General features: G+C 38.5%; 3 protein-coding genes across 3 annotated transcripts; all 3 read right to left on the bottom strand.

Annotated features, from left to right (window-relative positions):
* Nucleotides 1-54: 54 nt before the first annotated feature.
* On the bottom strand, nucleotides 55-12,590 carry LOC131303364 (uncharacterized). Its single transcript, XM_058330201.1, has 6 exons — nucleotides 12,324-12,590; nucleotides 6,084-6,366; nucleotides 5,754-5,937; nucleotides 5,402-5,658; nucleotides 4,981-5,187; nucleotides 55-335 (listed from the first exon to the last, which is right to left on the bottom strand). The coding sequence occupies exons 1-6, from the start codon at nucleotides 12,542-12,544 to the stop codon at nucleotides 285-287; spliced, it is 1,203 nt and encodes a 400-aa protein (XP_058186184.1). The 5' UTR covers nucleotides 12,545-12,590; the 3' UTR covers nucleotides 55-284.
* LOC131303365 (uncharacterized) lies at nucleotides 7,506-8,581 on the bottom strand. The gene is made up of 2 exons (XM_058330202.1): nucleotides 7,907-8,581; nucleotides 7,506-7,811 (listed from the first exon to the last, which is right to left on the bottom strand). Exons 1-2 carry the CDS (start codon nucleotides 8,503-8,505, stop codon nucleotides 7,526-7,528), a joined length of 885 nt encoding a protein of 294 aa, XP_058186185.1. The 5' UTR covers nucleotides 8,506-8,581; the 3' UTR covers nucleotides 7,506-7,525.
* On the bottom strand, nucleotides 9,010-15,639 carry LOC131303366 (uncharacterized). The gene is made up of 4 exons (XM_058330203.1): nucleotides 15,412-15,639; nucleotides 15,263-15,325; nucleotides 10,261-10,315; nucleotides 9,010-10,173 (listed from the first exon to the last, which is right to left on the bottom strand). Exons 3-4 carry the CDS (start codon nucleotides 10,290-10,292, stop codon nucleotides 9,369-9,371), a joined length of 837 nt encoding a protein of 278 aa, XP_058186186.1. The 5' UTR covers nucleotides 10,293-10,315; nucleotides 15,263-15,325; nucleotides 15,412-15,639; the 3' UTR covers nucleotides 9,010-9,368.
* Between the last annotated feature and the right edge of the window lie 2,602 nt (nucleotides 15,640-18,241).

The raw sequence follows: 18,241 nt of genomic DNA, 5'->3' as shown, positions 1-18,241 counted from the left end.
TACTAGTATATACAAGCCTTGTTACGAAATATCAACAAAAAGGCCTTCCAAATTATCCGTGTATCCTGAAAGTAGAGTACAAGCCTTGTTACCAAATATCAACAAAAAAGCCTTCCAAAACATCTATGTATCCCAAAAGTGGAGTTCAAACCTTGACACTGAAATATTAACAAAAAGGCTTCAACCAAAACAGTCCTTCCAAAATCTATCCATCCCATAAGTATCAACAAAAAGCTTCAACCAACCAAGCGATAATGACAGCCATCACACTAGCAAGATCATACCTACATCTTCAGCAAAAAGTCACAACAACACTTCTTTATCAACCCATAAACCTACATATGGTAGAAGCAAACATTTCAATTTGATGGAGTCATAACAATTTCTACTAAACATTTCCATTAGAAAGAGCAACTTTTTTCATATTATTCGAAGGTGAGCTTGGTGTTTCATGCTCAATTTTTTCCATATCATCCTAAAAATTGCATAATAAAAAATCATTGTAAATGACTAATGAGACTGTAAACATATATAACAAGCAGAACTCACAAATAACGAATGAGTCTGAATTTAATGCTCAAGCTGCCTCTAAAGCATGAATACTCTGTTTTGGCCTCCGTACCACGTATCGGTATTCGATACGGATACCGATACTACTCTCCATACGTATCGTGTCCGTGTCCCATATCCGTATCCGTGCTTCTTATCTTGGACTAACAAGAGAGGTGGTGGTGGGGGGGGTATAACAAAGTCAAGCATGGCTTATGCATGGTAATTAATACTACAGTACGACTACTAGATTGGGCCGGTTGGTTATGACTCCTATCTCGATGCTTCCTTTCGAACACACAAACACTCAAATAGTGAGCACAACTTGGGTCTTAACCAAGGCGTGCGGACAGTCGTGATTCCCGTCCGGATGGTGCACATGGGATCCAAGAAAACTCAACAGTGTAAAGCTAAAACCTGCTACCAGGTTTTTGAAAAAGCTGTGTGAGCACATGCACTATAATTTAGACTATAACTTATCACATATGCTGATCGAGTCAAGTGGTTAAAATGTCCTTCCTGATGTCCCCGGCCAACCCATGTTTATGCTTGCATTCCCCTAGACAATTTCAAAACCACAGTTGTTTACTATATTTGTTTCTGTTGGGTCAAAAAGCATTACCCTACTCCTACTGACAGGTCCCGTGTTGTCTACAAACAAGGAAGTTACAGTATAAGTTAGACCAAGAAAGTAAGTCAGTATGACCTTGGTGCCTTGATTCCCTTAGATCCACCCCACTAGGGATCCATTGGATTTCTAACCTTGATATCAGTGGTGGCATAAGTATCCCTAATATGCTGTGCGGCATGTGCCTATGCAATGCATCTGCTTTAAAGTATTCCTTAACTGGTGAAATGCAACTTGGCCAATTCGGCATTCCTAAGTACCCTCAAAAAGAAAAGCAACTTGGCAGAGTAGGAGAAATTATTCAAATGCTCCTGAAGCAAAATTGAGCACGAAACTGGACCCAGACTACTTGTGCTCAACCTCGCTCCCGTGGCACAATCCTCCAAAAAAAGTCTACCCAGATGTCCAGCAGCAAACCCAATTTATCCTTTAGCCTTTAGGCATATCTAAAACTCTAATCTTTAACTTAAGCTTTGTGTCTATTTAGGTAGTAAAACCCAGAACAAGGTGACCCATCACTAATTTTTTGGTATTCTCACTAATAACCACAATGTCCACTGGTGTTGACAGATTCAATCAATACCCCAATTTGGCATAACACCCTTCTCATTGATTCAAATTCCCTAAAACAAATCACATCACCCAACACCACCAAGCGTCCCAGCAATTATCGAAACCCGTTAACCATCCACGGCAACAGATCTCCAGGCTAGATAAGATTCTTAGCAAAATCATCTGTTTCAAGCAAAAACGTGAATAACTGGACACCCTATGACTGTAATGTGTTTATGATCCCATGAAATGACTCTTGGGGATCCCAGAAAGTTATTTGTTTAATTTGTTTGGACTCCAAGGAAGATTCTAAGTGTTAGACATTTAGGCCAACCTACATTTAGGCCATCCATGCCGGGGGGAATAAGGCACCCAAAAAACAAACACAAATATCCCGCAAAACAGTCCTAAACTGAGCAAAAACCACAACAGAAACACAGCAGAATAGAGCAGATTTTCAGCACACAAGTGAGCTACAAATGTGCAGTTTTTCAAGCAATAACACAGAGGAGGAAGTAGACTTATCTGGGCACAAGAAAACTGAATTTTCTTTCACAAATCCAAGCTTTACAAAGCTTACTTCACATCCAAAACATAGCACACACAAGACCACACAAAACCCTTCTTTTTCTCTCTTTACGTTTTTCTCTCTTCTAACGTTTTGTTCTTCTTTTTTTCTTACAAAGACTAAAGACACGCACATAGAGCTACTTGATATACCCAAATTGGGTTTACACTTAACATATTTCTTACAAACCTTTGATTCAATACCATATTGGTAACGGGCTATCCACATAGCTAGAGAAAACAACATATTCTTCTTTTTAAAAAGCATGCATTACTTTGATCAAACACCTTCATACTCAATGTTCCTTTCAAAGCTATTAACTGTTTTCTCCTAAAAAGCAAAAGAACGTCAAGTTTCTGCATTCTCGTCATGTTATGCCTACTAATGTCCTTCCAAATAGTTAACTGATATTTCCTAGCCAAAAATAGACAACACTAAAACTAGGTATGCATAAATTCTGGTATAACAATCTACCCTCCAACATGGAGATCATTAACACAAGAAATCAGACATATTTATCATCTGAGATAATACTTCAATATGGAGGAGAGTAAAAGTACAATACCCTGGGGAAGAAGAGTCCAGAATAACAAAGTCAGCAGGCCATGCGATGGTACTTCCCACAGCATCTACGATATAGGTCATATCACTTGGAGCCCTCCATAGAAACTCTTCAGGTTTCTTTGCCACATCCACCCAAACTTTCATTGCATTAGGGCCGATCGGAGCACAATGCGCACTAGAATGTGGATCACTTGAAGCCCAACGCCCCTCCGCAACTACATCTCCCATCCCCATCCAATCTAGTAACTTGCACTTGGTAATGTCACTCTGTGGATGACATGTTACCGATGGAGAAACAAGGGGTGTAGTTGGTGTTGCTTCAGTTGTTGCCGGATTCTGAACCTAGAAAGTTCAACAATGGGAAACAAATAAAATGTCATTAATCAAACTAGTCTGAAATGAACACCAACGAAGAAAATGATAACTGACTGACTTGGCTTTTCTTGAACTCGTCAATTGTATTTCGCATATCCGACATTTGAGACTTCATCTGAGCATTTTCTTCACGTAATTCAGCAAATTGACCATTCATTTGTGATAATATAGTTAATCTTGTTTGAGTGACTCCTTTTCCAAATGTTCTTACACGGCCATTCCTCTCGGCACCAAGCACTTTAGAAACAGCATCTTCTTTCAGATTAGTTGAATTCTGTCCATTCCGTTCAATTTTTCCCATATCTTCCTAAAAATGGCATAGTAAAAAAAACAATGCAAATGACTAATGAGATTGTCAAACATATATAACAAATAAACCACACAAATAAAGAATGAGCCATGGCCTTTACAATCTTTTGTGCAACATTCTTGTTCTTGGGTTTTCCATTCTTGTCTCTATGTCCATCGGCCCAAACAACGGCACCTTTTTTTAGTAAAGTTGTATGATTCCACCTTATCCCTAAGGTACCCAATGCAACATTTCCCGTTATTCCTTGTATAGAACAGGATTAAGCTTATTTATGAAGTGCATAGATACTTAGGCTGCTTAACTTCTAATATGACCATAGCCCAACCCAACAAAGCCGCAACAATAACAGATCAGTCCAACAAAGCCGTAGCAGCAACATTACTAGACAGCCAAAATAATGCTGAAGCATGGATGGAAAGCACAATGTAGTCCTGTTTTTGGAACATATCACAAGTACACAAATGCCCAAACATTGTAGCCCATAACAGAACCATAACAGTAGCAGCTGAAACGGAAAAATAGCCAAACATGGACCTCATAAAAGTAGCCAAATAGCAGCCAACACCCGCAAAATAATCACTATATAGTAAAGTCATGACTATGACTCGTGATCTCTATTTTGCCAAGTCATGACTCGTGCAAGCTATGCTATGACTTATTGCACCAAGGCACCTTTTTTTAGTAAAGTTGTATGATTCCACCTTATCCCTAAGGCACCCAATGCAACATTTCCCGTTATTCCTTGTATATAACAGGATTAAGCTTATTTATGAAGTGCATAGATACTTAGGCTGCTTAACTTCAAATCTGACCACAGCCCCACCCATTTGGACATTACTGCTGGTGACTGTAATGGTCTGGTGTAGAGTGAGGACCATACGCACGAATCCTTCAGGCCAAGCGAGCTTCAATAGTCCACCTCAAAACTTTAATCTCGGATGGAGCCACTTTATTCATCCTCAAAAATGTTGAGTGAGTCTACGACTCTACGTAATGCCCAATTTGAATTATCATTAAGCAGTGACAGTTCAGCTAGGATAGGTGGTGATTGTGGTGTGCTGCCATGAAGAGAAGTGACAATCAAAGAGGGTAGGGAAAGAAGACCTAAGTATGCTTATTTAAGAAGTACTTCTAAGAAACCAGATTCCATATTCGATTTGCAAAACCACTCTTTATTAGTAGTTGATCAGTGTTTGTCTGTGGAGATTGATACAAAGTATACGCAAGAAAGCAGCATTTTCAGCTACAACCGTTTTAGTAGTTCATCTAAACAAAGTAAAATGCTACAACCGTTTTAGTAGTTCATCTAAACAAAGTAGATACAAGATATTTTGTACGCTAAAACTAGCGAGATCATCTGAACAAAACAAGAGTTCATTCCAGCAGCATTTTCAGGAATCAAGTGGTGGAGTGGGATGAACAGGGTGCACATACCTTGAATTCTTTACTAGTCTTTTCCTTCACAAAATCCTTCCAATCATGTAGCGATTTGACGTTATCAGGCTGTAGCTTTAGCCTTTCTTCCTCATTCGAAGCGTTTCTTATTTTTTTTACTAATATCGACTTTGAGGCTCTCCAATCTTCATTCATTCTCCGGAAAACCATTTGTCTATGCCATTCTTCATGAAGATTGAATCTTACCTAAAATTTTGAATGTAGCTTGCATGAAATTCTATAATTTTTACTTCCACAAGAGTAACTTAGGGAAAAAAGAGAGTTGAAGTCATGAGATTCTATCATGTAACTCTATGCCCTTCTTCATGAAGATTGGATCAGTCAAGATATGAAAAAAGAGAGTTGAAATTCTATTATCGTGTAACTAAAAGCATTATAATAGTTGGGCACTATGACATACCTTAATAGATTGCCATAGGATTTCTGCCATTGCCGAAGGAAGCTTTCGCCAATCCTTTAGTGTATATGGTACAATCTCTCGAACTAGAGGTCCCAAGAAAGAAGACAACTTGACTGATCCCTCACCTATTGGTTCACCATTCCCATCAAACTTAACTTCAATCCGACTACTTCCATCTATAGCAATGGTTTTCAGCTTGGTTGGGCCTCTTTTGCGCTTGAGATTTTGTGACGTTCTTGAAGGGCTTGCAGGAGTTTCTATAGAGTTTAGCATTGGATATGAATGTACTTCTAAAACATTAAATAAAAAAAAGTAAACAAACAAGAAATAAACTCAAAATATTGTTTCTCACCCACACAACCAACAACCGTATGTGGGGTGCAAAACATGTCAGGTTGTTCAGTAGGTGATGTGGGAAGCTGCTGAGCTTGGGTTGCTCCCTGGGTACTGCCACCCTGTTCTTGAGTTCTTTGTGATTTTCTCAGAGGTTGTGCACTAGAACAATCCTTCTTATTTCTTGGACCTGTACCATTCACCTGAAAATATGAAAAAAGCAATGCATGAATGAAGGGGAATGGGCAACATTGTAATGAGCATGTAAATTATAAAAAGAGCATGTATATGTAAAAAATGTAGAAGTACATTAATCTATCAAAGAGTATACATCCTATAGAAACATCACCTCATTTGTTTTAGACCCCGAAGGATCATCATTGTCATTATTAGAACACGACCTTTCTTCACCATCAAATAGTATGACGTCTTCATCACCATCGACTGCACGCCGAATGTCAACTTCTTCCTTATCATTAACTTTAATGTTATTTAAGCCCAAAAAAAACTTTGGCACATTCTTGACTCCAGCAGCCTTCAATTGTACTAAGTTTTGATCCATTTTTTTCTGCTTTAACCTTTCATAGCTTGTCAACATTTTGGACAAGTGCCTCGGCTGGATATACATGTTACTGAATACATAAAAGAAACAAGTTAACTGAAAAAACAAAACCAATCTGCACCAGTAACATAGCAGCAACCAGAAATTAACTAAACGAATATCCAAGTATAATATGAACACCAAATTAAGGCACAATGGCCAGATACAAACCAAAAGATCCTGGAAGGTGCCTTTAGTACAACATACCAAAAGTTACAAACCAAAAAAGATCCTAGCAAGATACAAACGAAAAAAGAAAAACCAAAAGTTACACGGCGCAATGACTAGAAATCCTCAATCCATGTACCCTCACAATCTCCTCTAACATTAGTTATCCTTTCATCATCATCGTCATCGTCCACACCAAGGGCTGAAACATCTTGCGGCCTAGAAGATGTATCCATAGTTTCTTCGTACATTTCCAAGTCATAAAATCCCCTAGGAGGTGCCTTTAGCACAACATACCAATTCGAAGATTCGGTTTCCCTTGAATAAAAAACTTGCTTTGCTTGGGATGCAAGGATAAATGGATCTTTGTCATATTGGGTCTGACTTTGATGTAGGTTAACAAGTGTAAAACCATCTTCCATCCTAACACCATGGCCAATGTTTGCCCAGTCACACTTGAACATCGGTAGTTGAAATGTGTGATAATCTAACAAAATTATATCTTTAATCACCCCGTAGTATGAAACTACATCAACGACTTGTGCATTGTCCTTCACACTTGATCTACACAGAGTTGCCACGTCAATGGAAACACCACTATTTTGGGTTGATTTCTCAGCTTCCTTTGTGAGAAACCGCTGCCCATTGATGATATAACCCGTATAACTCATGACATGCTTTCTAGGACCATTAGCAAGCCATTGTAGTATCTCCAATTCATTATTTGTGCATGCTTTTACCTGAATCTGTTCAAGTATATGCAACCCAATTAATACTATACTAATTACAATATTAAACTTGATAAACCTCAAGCAAAATAAGTGGTAACCTTTTCCCTCAACCATTTTGAAAAGTTGTCAGCGTGCCTTTTCAAAAGTACACTTTTATTTTTTTGAAGACCAAGGCTGGCATCTGAGTTCTTTAACTCCTCTATATGCATCCTAATAGAAAAAGAAAGAATGAGTAAATGATTCACATGTATATAAAAATTTATGAATTCTGCAAGCAGAATTTCATCAAACTTACTCCAAATAAGGTTCCACTATGGCTGTATTGAATAAAACGTAACGATGTGCACTTTCTAAAACTTCATCAGTCAATGTGATGGATGTGGCAGCCGATATTGGACGACCTTCGAGAATAACATCGTTCTCAAAATCTTGATTGCGAGGTCCCCTATTGGTTGTTTCCACAGATTTCATGTGTCGGCTGCAAAATGTTATACACTCTTCTACAAGGTAGCGTTCTGCTATACAACCTTCAGGTCGTGCATGATTCCCAACACTTCGTTTGTATATCTTCATATGTCTAATCATGAAGAAAAGTACATTCACATTATACAATCATAGATGATGAACAAAACCATAGATGATTACTCATTAAAAATAAATAAAAGGGTTCACCTCTCAAAAAGGTACATCCAACGATATTGGACTGGCCCACAAAGTCGTGCTTCTCGTCCTAAGTGAATTGTTAAGTGCACCATGATATCAAAGAATGAAGGTGGAAAGAACCTCTCAAACATGCATAACGTTTCAACCACCTCATCCTCAAGGGATGCCATTTCTTCTTGATCAATAACTCTTTGACACAATTTATTGAAGAATGCACAAAGGCGAAGTATCGCATTTCTGGGTCCAGATGGTAGTAACCCCTTTAAGGCTACAGGCAACAACTGAAGCATTAGCACATGGCAATCATGAGATTTGAGACCTGTGACCTTCAATTCATCCATTGATACACAATTCCCAATATTTGAACTATACCCATCAGGTACTTTTAAGTCAAACAACCTCTTGCAAAATATTCGCTTTTTATCCTTGGAAAGTGTATAGGAAGCTGGAGGAAGATATGTCCTAGACCCTCGATCTTTTGGATGCAAGTCATGCTTTATTTCCAAATCTTGCATATCCTTGCGAGCATTTAAACCATCTTTGGATTTTCCGTTAATATCCAACAGCGTGCCAATAAGGCTCTCAATAATATTTTTAATGATATGCATGACATCTAAGTTATTACGCACTAGCAATTCCTACATAGAATAGTAGAGAAACAATCATAAACTATACTAAGATCAATATATATAAATATAAGATATAAATTGATCAAAATGTTGATTGATAAAACTTACCTCCCAATATGATAAATCAAATAAGATTGACCTCTTTTTCCACCTTTGTTTATCTTCATTGTCCCGCTTTCGTTTTTTATTTCCTTCTCCACCTTTCCCCCAATCATTCTTCATATCTTTTAAAGTTTCCGAAATTTGTTTTCCAGTCATGATTCTAGGTTTTTCCCCTTTTCTTCCTTTCCATCAAACCATGATTTTTTCTTCCGCAAGGGATGAGATGGTGGAAGAAAGCACCTATGGCACAAATATATAGTTTTCCCACTAAATTTCAGCCATAGAAAATGTGTATTTTCACCACATATAGGACATGCAAATTTACCCTTAGTTGTACAGCCGACAACATTTCCGTATGCTGGAAAATCATGCATTGTCCACATCAAAATGGCCCTCAGATTGAATGTAGAGTTAGTGAACCTGTCATAAACAGGTGCTCCGTTGGTCCACAAAATCTGTAGGTCTTCGATAAGAGGTCGTAGATATACATCAATATCATTACCCGGTTGCTTAGGTCCTGGGATCAATAGTGTCAACAAAACATTTTCCTTTTTCATCCATAACCAAGGTGGCAAGTTGTACATAACCAGCATAACGGGCCAACAACTATACGTCGAACTCAAATTCCGAAATGGATTGAAACCATCGGTAGCAAGACCAAGTCTTAGATTCCGTGGGTCTGCTGAGAAAGATGGCCACTTATCATCTATTGTTTTCCAAGTTGGTGAATCTACCGGGTGTCACATCTTGGCATCACTGCTTCTATGAGTATAGTGCCATGCCAAATCTTTAGCTACTTCAAATGACCTATACATGTTCCGAAACCTTGGAATTATAGGAAAATATCTCAACACTTTGGCAGGAACCCCTTTTTTTATTTGCTTTGTGCGTACATCTACCTTCCATCTTGAACTACCACATTTTGGACAGTTCTCTAATTCTGCGTCCTCTTTCCTGAATAAGCAACAATCCTTCACACAAGCATGAATTTTCTCGTAACCCAATTCAAATTTTTTAAGGAACTTTCTAACTGCACGAACAGAACATAGCATTGTATTATCCATGGGGAACATATCCTGAAGCTTACCCAAAAGAATAGTAAAACTCTCATCTGTCCATTCATTTTCAGCTTTGATCTTGTACAAAGTAACAATTGCTGACAACTTCGTATATTTTTCACAACCAGGGTATAATGGAGTTTCTGCATCCTCTAATGCTTTTACAAAGACCTCATCTCTAGCTTCGTCAAGTGGTTCAAGATGGTCTGCATCTCGTGCATAAGTCGCACTGTATAAGTTATGCGCATCTGACATTTTCACTTCTTTAGGTTTTTGTGCAGCACTTGGTTCCTCCCCATGATGAAACCAAGTTGTGTATGTAGGATCCATTCCATTTATGACCAAGTGTTCATAAACATCATCAAGAGAATGGTGACTCAAATTCCGACAATGTTTGCAAGGGCATAGAATCTTTCCTAAATATCCTGCGTTTTGATTAGCCATCTCCACAAAGTTCAATGCTGCGTTCATATACTCGTCAGTGCATCTACAAATGTACAAGCCAAGTGTGTTAAATGTTTTAAGAATATGTAACTAGTTTATCTATAGTTGTCTAAAAAAGTTTTTCTATTACCTATTCAAACGCACCCAATCTTTGTCCACCATCTTAACAACACCAAGCTTGTTTCCTGATATCATACAATCGTACATGTAATACATAAGGTAAGTCCATTCGTCTTGGAACAATAACCGCTAAGAATGCCAGCAAAAATCCTAGGAAAAAGCAGTAGACTATACACCATAGGAAAAAGCAGCAAGATACACCATCTTGACATGAAAAATAGTTGCCATAACAGAAAATTAGCAGCAAAACAGCAACAGCAGCAGCCATAGAAAAACAGCAGCAGCCAAAGAAAAACAACAGCAGCAACAACAAAACAGCAACAACAATTACACTACTCTACGATGCTCTATGATATGGCAGACACAGTAGCAAAAACATAGCAGCACTAGCAGACACGACAGCAATAAAAACACAACAGCATATATACAAAATAATGCAGCTTACAGATTCTTCACAGTAGCAAACAGTATGGTTTAGCAGCAGAAAAAAACATGACTCCTGTTGAAAATACAATCAAGACTGAAGTGGTTTGTAGTAGGAACTAACCCACTCCAAGCCATACCCTTAGGACACGCCCATAAGAAAATGCAGCATACCAAAACAGCAAGATACATCTTCATGAACAAATGAATGCAGAATATCCTCTTTTTCCTCATCTTTTCTTAGTTTTTTCAATTCCACAACCATCACTAAAAGAAGTGGAAGCTAGGCGTGGAAACTTAGATAGGCAGCAACATTAACAAGTTATTGCCTAATTTCCCAGAAGATGGTTTCAAACATATTTACGTTCTAAAACGGGTAAAATATGTGCTTGCCCCTCGAACTATATCGAAATTTTTTACTTCCCCCTTCAACTACCAATTGAACACCCTTACCCCTTCCACTATAAAACTGCTACCTAGTCAGGACAATTCCTTCTATTTGGATGAAAAACTTAACGAAACACCGTAACTAGGTTACTGTAAGGGTATTAATGTCTTTTAACTGTCCATATATGTATATGTATCTATTCTCTTCTCCATCCCTATCTCTTCTTCTTTTAACCTACCAGATATCACTGTGTTTGCGTCTCTCTCTCTCTCTCTCATTGGCAAACAATTAAGTATCCTGCTTTCTTGCCCCAAAAGAGAGTTCTATGCATTACATATGCATCAAAACTGAAATAGAAAGCCAAAATATCTGGTAGATGCTAGCATTCCAAGGACAGAAAATGTGGGATCTATAATTGGACAAATTCCTGTCCTGTCCTGTCCAAATTACTCGCATATATTTTATATTCCTTCCATTATGAATGAGTCCAAAATGTCTAGTAGAATGCCATTGCAAAATATGCTTCCATAAAAGGCTCTCAAGGTCCATGCCATCCAGTGGTGAGCAATCCAACCGTGAGCAGTCCAGTCATGAAGCAATGGGTCTCTCTCTCTCTCTCTCTCTCTCTCTCTCTCTCTCTCTCTGTGATTGAGTATGGTCCCATTTGAGAAATTACTAGTGTTTCCTGCTGAAAGATGAAAGAGGGATTGAGTAAGGTTTGGGAGTGAATGTCTAAAGTACCCTTCTGATGGCGCCAAAATAGGTAGGGTAGGGTGTTTTGTTAAGTTTTCCGTCCATGGTTTGGACGGAAGGGGGACATTGTCCTGACTAGGTAGCGGTTTTATAGTTGAAGGGGCAAAGGTGTTCAATTGGTAGTTGGAGGGGGAAGTAAAAAATTTTGGCATAGTTCAAGGCGTAAGTACATATTTTACCCTTTAAAAACCTATCAGCTTCGCAAGTAGCCACGCAGGTCTTGTTTTTCTACAAAGACCACTCATACCTTCCAGTTTATAACAAGACCAATTATGCAGCCCTTTGTAACAAAACCAACAAGCAATCAGTTAGTTAATTAACTTCGGAAAAACACACACTACATATACTCTAGTGGACTTTTGAAGTTGCACTATTGTACAAAACACATACTACATAAACACACACTCCAATCTATCCACTCTTGGGCACTATGTCAACATAATGTAGGCAACTAAGGCATGTACGAAAAATCAAACACTCAGCCAATCCTAGCAAAAATCAAATCACACCTGTTGAGCACTCTTTGAACTGGTTGTTTACTTCTACCAGTGCAGTATTCTTCTATGACTGCGGAATCAAGAAGCAAAAGAACGATGAAGGTCAGGATATTAATAAGGAAACAAAGGTAAATCCATGCACTGAAAATAATACACCAATATTTATGCAAGATGAATGAATCAGAACAATGAGCTTCCAATGTCCATTGGGTTTCGATTTGGAAGTCCTTCATTTCATTTGTGGTGTCCTTTGGTGCAGAACTGATCTCACCTGAGGATTTATTGCAAGCGTGTTCTCTTTGGAAGAATGCTGATGTGTTAGTGTTGTGTGTGGGGCATCTTTAAGGAGAAACTGGGATTCTATATTATCAAGTATTGCCACCCTTTGGCTAATGCATTTTCTTAATCCTAAGCTCAGGCCTTAAGCTATGTAAGTTGTTTATTATACTCCACTTTGTTGAACAGTCCAGTAATGCTCCGGAAGTTTGATAGTGGTGTCATGGTCATCCAAAACAAGTCATACAATGACGAGAAGGTAATCTTTTTCACCCGCACCTAAGTTCTATTTTCTTATGGTATATGCTGTTTGTATTTTTCGCACACCCATCTTTTTCCTATTTTGTGTCTCTGTGAGTGGGTCTGTGAACTCATGACTGAAGAAGTGTTCGGTTGCATAATTTTTCTAGTCTAGTTTAAATAGGTGGCAAGTAGTCTCTTCACATCAAGAATAAATGAAATATAAATTTATAGGGATGACTACTCAACTATTGGTTACTTGCCAATGGTTTGTGGTTCATACCTATGTCACGGAAATGAGCAGTGGGAGCAAGAATATATGTGCCAGAGCATGTTATTCATATATGAAAACTCTGTGTTTGTGATTTTCTTGTTACTTTTGCGTGAATTATAATGGATAGACTGCATTCTATCAAAGGCTTCCCTCATCAAGGTTCAGAATAGCATAGTATTGACATCTCATTCAGATCTACAACCGTCCAAACATTTTTTCTTTTTGAAAAATAATAAAATCTGTTGTGCGCTGGATGTAAGGACCAAGGTGCATAAGCCATTTGTAAGTTTGTCGCTTATGTAGCAGGAGTTTATTTGTTGATATCTAATTTGTCTTTTAATTTGTGAGTTTGACGCAAGTCCATGCTATCCACATTGGTGTTGAGGGTTCAAATTAAGCTCCCATAGGCGAGGATGGCTTTGTGGGGGCTAGAATGTTCTAAACTTGTGCCACCTTTTGCAAGTGCTCCACCCATGCAACTAGTAGCCCCTACCCCAAGCCCTTGGGAGAGTACGTAAAACGATATAAATTGTCTTTCGATGACCACGTTTTCAAAGTCATCAAAAGAAAAAATAAATAAATTGTGAACGGAAAATATAGAATATGTTGTTTGATGGCCAAAATAGTGAAAATGAACAAACTATGTGGACAGAGGGCGTAGATCCCTAACTTTCTGTGGATTTTCTATCAGAACATGTTGCTACATGATGCCCTCATCTCATGTGATTCCCCCCTTTGTTCCCGTCGTGTGATCCTCATGTGAGGAGAAATGGAGCTCACGACAGTCCCATTTTGATTATCTTTGACTTCTATTTGTAGGTCTCATTATGCAAACTATCCATGGTGGAATCTGGTTAATCAAACATTGGTAGCCGTCAAAACAAGTTGGATTTTGTCTGAGAAGTCCATTTCAATTTTGACAATCCCATTTCTATTGAGAAAAAAATGATTAGAGCAGAAACACTTTCCGATATCCAATATTTGATTAACCTAGATGATATACAGATCTTAAAACTCCTATATGTCTTGCTATCTGGACGAGTTGAAAATGTGACTAAAACAAAACCATTTTGATGACTATGCCCATAAAGCTATATCATGACTTTTGGTTTGTCAGGCAGCACCTATAGAGCAGTCTCAAAAGGGAGAAATTCGGAAAGTGGAAGAAAGAGATAATGGCTGGAAAATGGAGAAAACCCTTTAAGGTTATTGGTTGCCACTTCCCGTCAAGAATGACCTCAAGAGCGAAAGTGGAAACTAGATTCTGGCCTAAAATAGTAGTTTATGAGTTAGTGAAATTCATTGGAACTTAGTGGTGAATTTTAAAAGCAAAATGCTTTTAGCATCGTAATAAGATACAATAGTAAAGTTCTTCTGCTCTTAGTATTAAACTGAAAAGTGCTAGTTCTTTTTGTAAAATTTATGACAATAACTTAATATTTAATGCCATACGGATGGAACATCTATATAGTTCTCTTACATTCACTCAAATAATTTGGGGACACTAGAATCAGACATTAAAGCCCAAGTAGTGGACCACTTCAAAGATTTTCTTTATAGTTGCTTCACAAAAGGTAGGGTAGGAGCCCACATAATGAACCAAAGCATGCCTATATCGATTAAAAGATTATTACTTTTGCTTGGAATCTCAAAAGCATGCCTATATAAATTAACAAATAATCACTCTTGCTTGTTATTGGAATAAATAAATTAGGGGCCCTTTTTTGAGCTATTCATTACTCTAATCGAACATGCAACCACATCACAAAAAAGACAAAACAAAGCAAAGCCCAAATTCCTAAACACAACAAAGCCGATTGAAAAAAACAAAAAAGTCCACACTCCCGAACAAACTTAAACTACATTATAAAGTTTAGTCACGTGGGTAAGTGTAAAATATAAATAATCAAGTCAAACAAGACAAAAAAAAAAAAGAAGAGGAAATCCTAAATTGAATCACAGTCCAAGAAAAAATTAAAATACAATATAAAGTTCCTTGTACTGAGGCATAGCATGCAAAGCCCAGGCTAACATGACATTAATCGTATGAATGAAACATGTTAAAACCCCAATGATCTTCTTGTGTTTTCTAGGCAAAAGTGTACTCAATGTTAAGCCCTAGTTTGTATTTGGGCAAGAATCAAGGAAAATCGAACTGAACCTGTTTAGGGCTTCTCTGTTGGATGACTCTTTGCCTCAGTTGGCGCAACAAGTTTGCTTCTTTCTGTATACGAATTACGGATCGAGCATAAAAAGAGAGAAAAAGAGGGAAATCACACAAGAAAAACAATTGATGGAAGAACAACTCACTATTGTAACCCAGAAGATCCGAACCACGCTGAACCACGCTGATATCTGATACGGAGTGATTAGAGAGGAAGACCACGCAGAACAGAACTCACGCGATCAACCCATCTGAACAGAACAGAACTCACGCTGAACAGAACTCACGCTTTTATCTGATATGTGTTCTTCGAGCGGCTGGAGGGGGTGGTTGTGTACGAGGATGCGGCGGACGCCGAGAGCTTAGGGCGTCGACCAAGGTTTTCGAGATGAGCGGCGTCGACCAAGGGGGAGGCGGTTTTCGAGATGAGCGGCGTCGACCAACGACTGTAGCAGGAGAGCTTCGCCGAGAGCTACTGCGGGTTGGTGGAGGACAGGCGGAGGGGGAGGGGGAGGGGGAGGGTGAGCTGGGGTGCGGTGTTTTGTGAGGATTTGGAAGAGATTGAAATCTTTTAGGGGTCGGCGCCCTAAATTAGGGAGGGAAATCGCAGAGGGAAAAGGGGAAAAGAGGTGCGCGCGAAAAAAATTGGTAGAACGCTGTAGTCGAATAAATGAAAACGCTATAGTTTTCTTTCCCCTTTTTTCCGTGTCTCATGACTCCTCTACAATAGCATTTTTAAAAAAACGCTATCAATTTATGCTATAAAAAGTGATATTTGTTGTAGTGACTGTTCCGGATCTCCATTGGAACAGACACAACCTCACAATGGTTCCGCTATTCCGGATCTCCATTGGAACACACACAACCTCACAATGGTTCCGCTTTTCCCGGATTCCCATTGGAACACACACAACCTCACAATGGTTCCGCTTTTCCCGGATTCCCATTGGAACACACACACACCTCACACAGTGGGCAAGTCCGGCCACATTGCGGATTCCAAAACATTTCACCCTTTTCAAATATTTCTTTTACACACACACACACACAACTCACATTATGCAACCAAAACCGGTCATAATGTAGTTTCAAAATATTTCCTTCCTCGGAAAACTTTTCCCTTTATTAACTACACCCTAGGTGTCATGTTTCTACTTTCTCGGCTCTCATGTCTCGTTTACATACAAAGACTCCGTGGTAGAACAAAAGTAAGCATGAAATGTTCTAACAAGATCATCCAATTCTATACTACTTATCATGCTCAATCATCACTTATAGCATAACGCCACATGTACGGACGCCCTTGGAGTGTATCACTTATGCTTATTCAAAGCACAACGCCACATGTACGGACGCCCTTGGAGTGAAATCACTTATGCTTTTATCACACCACAAGTAATACAAGCAATTCATATATGCATGCTCATAATCATCTTAAGGATCAAAATACAAATACTTCTAAACAAACGATAAGTTCTATCTTTCGAATCCGTTAAGGATAATCTACTTAGGATAAGTGAGTAGAGGTATTCTAATTTCTAACATACGGTTCTATACGTAGAGTTAGGGGTCAAGGGGTTCTACCTTAGTTCTTGGCGGTAGGGCGGCTACGGTAAGTATGTCGGCTATCGGACGGAGTAACTTCCTATGGTATGCCTTCGGGAGCTTCGAAAGAGAATGGTTTCTCTCGAAACTTCTACTTGACTAACACTACTCTACTTTATGGATCGAAGGGTGGTCGGGTGGCGGTTTAGTGGTGGTCTTGGATGAGTTTCTTGAAGAACTCAAGAACATGAAGAACGAAAGAAAGAACAAAGAAAGAAGAAGATTTTTCTAGAGAGAGAAGTTGCAGGTGAAGGTGTGAGTTGAATGGCATGGGAATGACTCTATTTATAGCCAAAAGTTGAGCTCCCTCTCTCTCTCTAAGGCCGGCCCCCCCTCTCTCTCCATACTTCAAATTTTGACACTTGTCAAGCACTCATGGAAGATCAAGGCTAAATGGTAGGCTTGCATGGCTAGGTTAGGCTAAATGGTAGGCTTGCATGGCTAGGTTAGTCCTTGGATTTGATCTTTGAAAGATTTGTTGGAAGGAAAGGAGACAATGGTACAAGATTTGGTCTTTAAACAAATCATAGAAGTACAATGGAGGACAATGGAGGGTTAGTTTCTTAGCTAGGAAAGAAGATTCATGGCCAAGGATTTGAAGTACAAAGAAGATCAAAGATTAAGGTACACATCAAATCCCCTTTCTCTCTCTCCCTCTCTCTCCTCTCTCGGCTCACTCTCTCCTCTCTCTCTCTCTCTCTCTCTCGGCCCTCTCTCCTCTCTCTCTCTCTCTCTCTCTCTCTCTCTCTCTCAAGTACACTATATATATATATATGTATATATATTACAAGAAAGAATAAGAAAGTACCAAGGTACTAGATTTTCTAAACCCAAAATCCCTTTAAAGAAATCCAATTAGGCACATGTCCCATTAAATAAATAAAATAGTGTACTAATGTACTCTAGGAAGATCAACTCCCCAATAAATTAATCCAATTGGGTACAAAATCCTAATATAAAATAATAAAAGAGTACTTAGGAAAATCTTAGGCTTTAAAGGCTACTAGTACTTTAATAATAAAATATATGTACTTCTTCACATGGGCAATTGGGAAAATGACTAATTTAGTAAACCCTAGTACTTGTTGAAAGAAAAACTCTATTACCTAATGGATAATAAATTCTCTAACTTTTATTGTCCAATGGATAATAGTAACTAGGAAACTTTTATATTAAAATAATCAAGGTTGTCCTTTAAAGCATGTGACAAAAGCCCTATATTTAAATATAGGTGTGGTACCAAGTACCCCAATTAAATAAAAAGGCTAGGATTCTCCCCATTAGATTATAATAGAATACAAGTACTATTTATTTAATAAAGTACTTTGAAAAATCTAGGGTTTAGATACACCACAATATTTTAATGCATAA

This window comes from Rhododendron vialii, chromosome 10a (assembly GCF_030253575.1).
Source record: "Rhododendron vialii isolate Sample 1 chromosome 10a, ASM3025357v1".
In the NCBI taxonomy this organism is placed as follows: Eukaryota; Viridiplantae; Streptophyta; class Magnoliopsida; order Ericales; family Ericaceae; genus Rhododendron; species Rhododendron vialii.
The sequence above is the reverse complement of the archived record's forward strand: the minus strand, read 5'-3'. Positions and strand labels throughout refer to the sequence as shown.

Bases quoted from the DNA above. Each gene is read 5' to 3' on its own strand.
- LOC131303366 (XM_058330203.1), bottom strand. From the start codon at position 10,292: ATGGTGGACAAAGATTGGGTGCGTTTGAATAG. The intron at 10,174-10,260 runs GTAATAGAAAAA...GTACATTTGTAG, and splicing joins GATTGGGTGCGTTTGAATAG to ATGCACTGACGAGTATATGA.
- LOC131303365 (XM_058330202.1), bottom strand. From the start codon at position 8,505: ATGCATATCATTAAAAATATTATTGAGAGCCTTATTGGCACGCTGTTG. The intron at 7,812-7,906 runs GTGAACCCTTTT...CTTCATGATTAG, and splicing joins TGGATGTACCTTTTTGAGAG to ACATATGAAGATATACAAAC.
- LOC131303364 (XM_058330201.1), bottom strand. From the start codon at position 12,544: ATGAAGGACTTCCAAATCGAAACCCAATGGACATTGGAAGCTCATTGT. The intron at 6,367-12,323 runs GTGTGATTTGAT...TTATGTATTCAG, and splicing joins GTTCAAAGAGTGCTCAACAG to TAACATGTATATCCAGCCGA. The intron at 5,188-5,401 runs GTATGTCATAGT...TCAAAATTTTAG, and splicing joins TCCTATGGCAATCTATTAAG to GTAAGATTCAATCTTCATGA.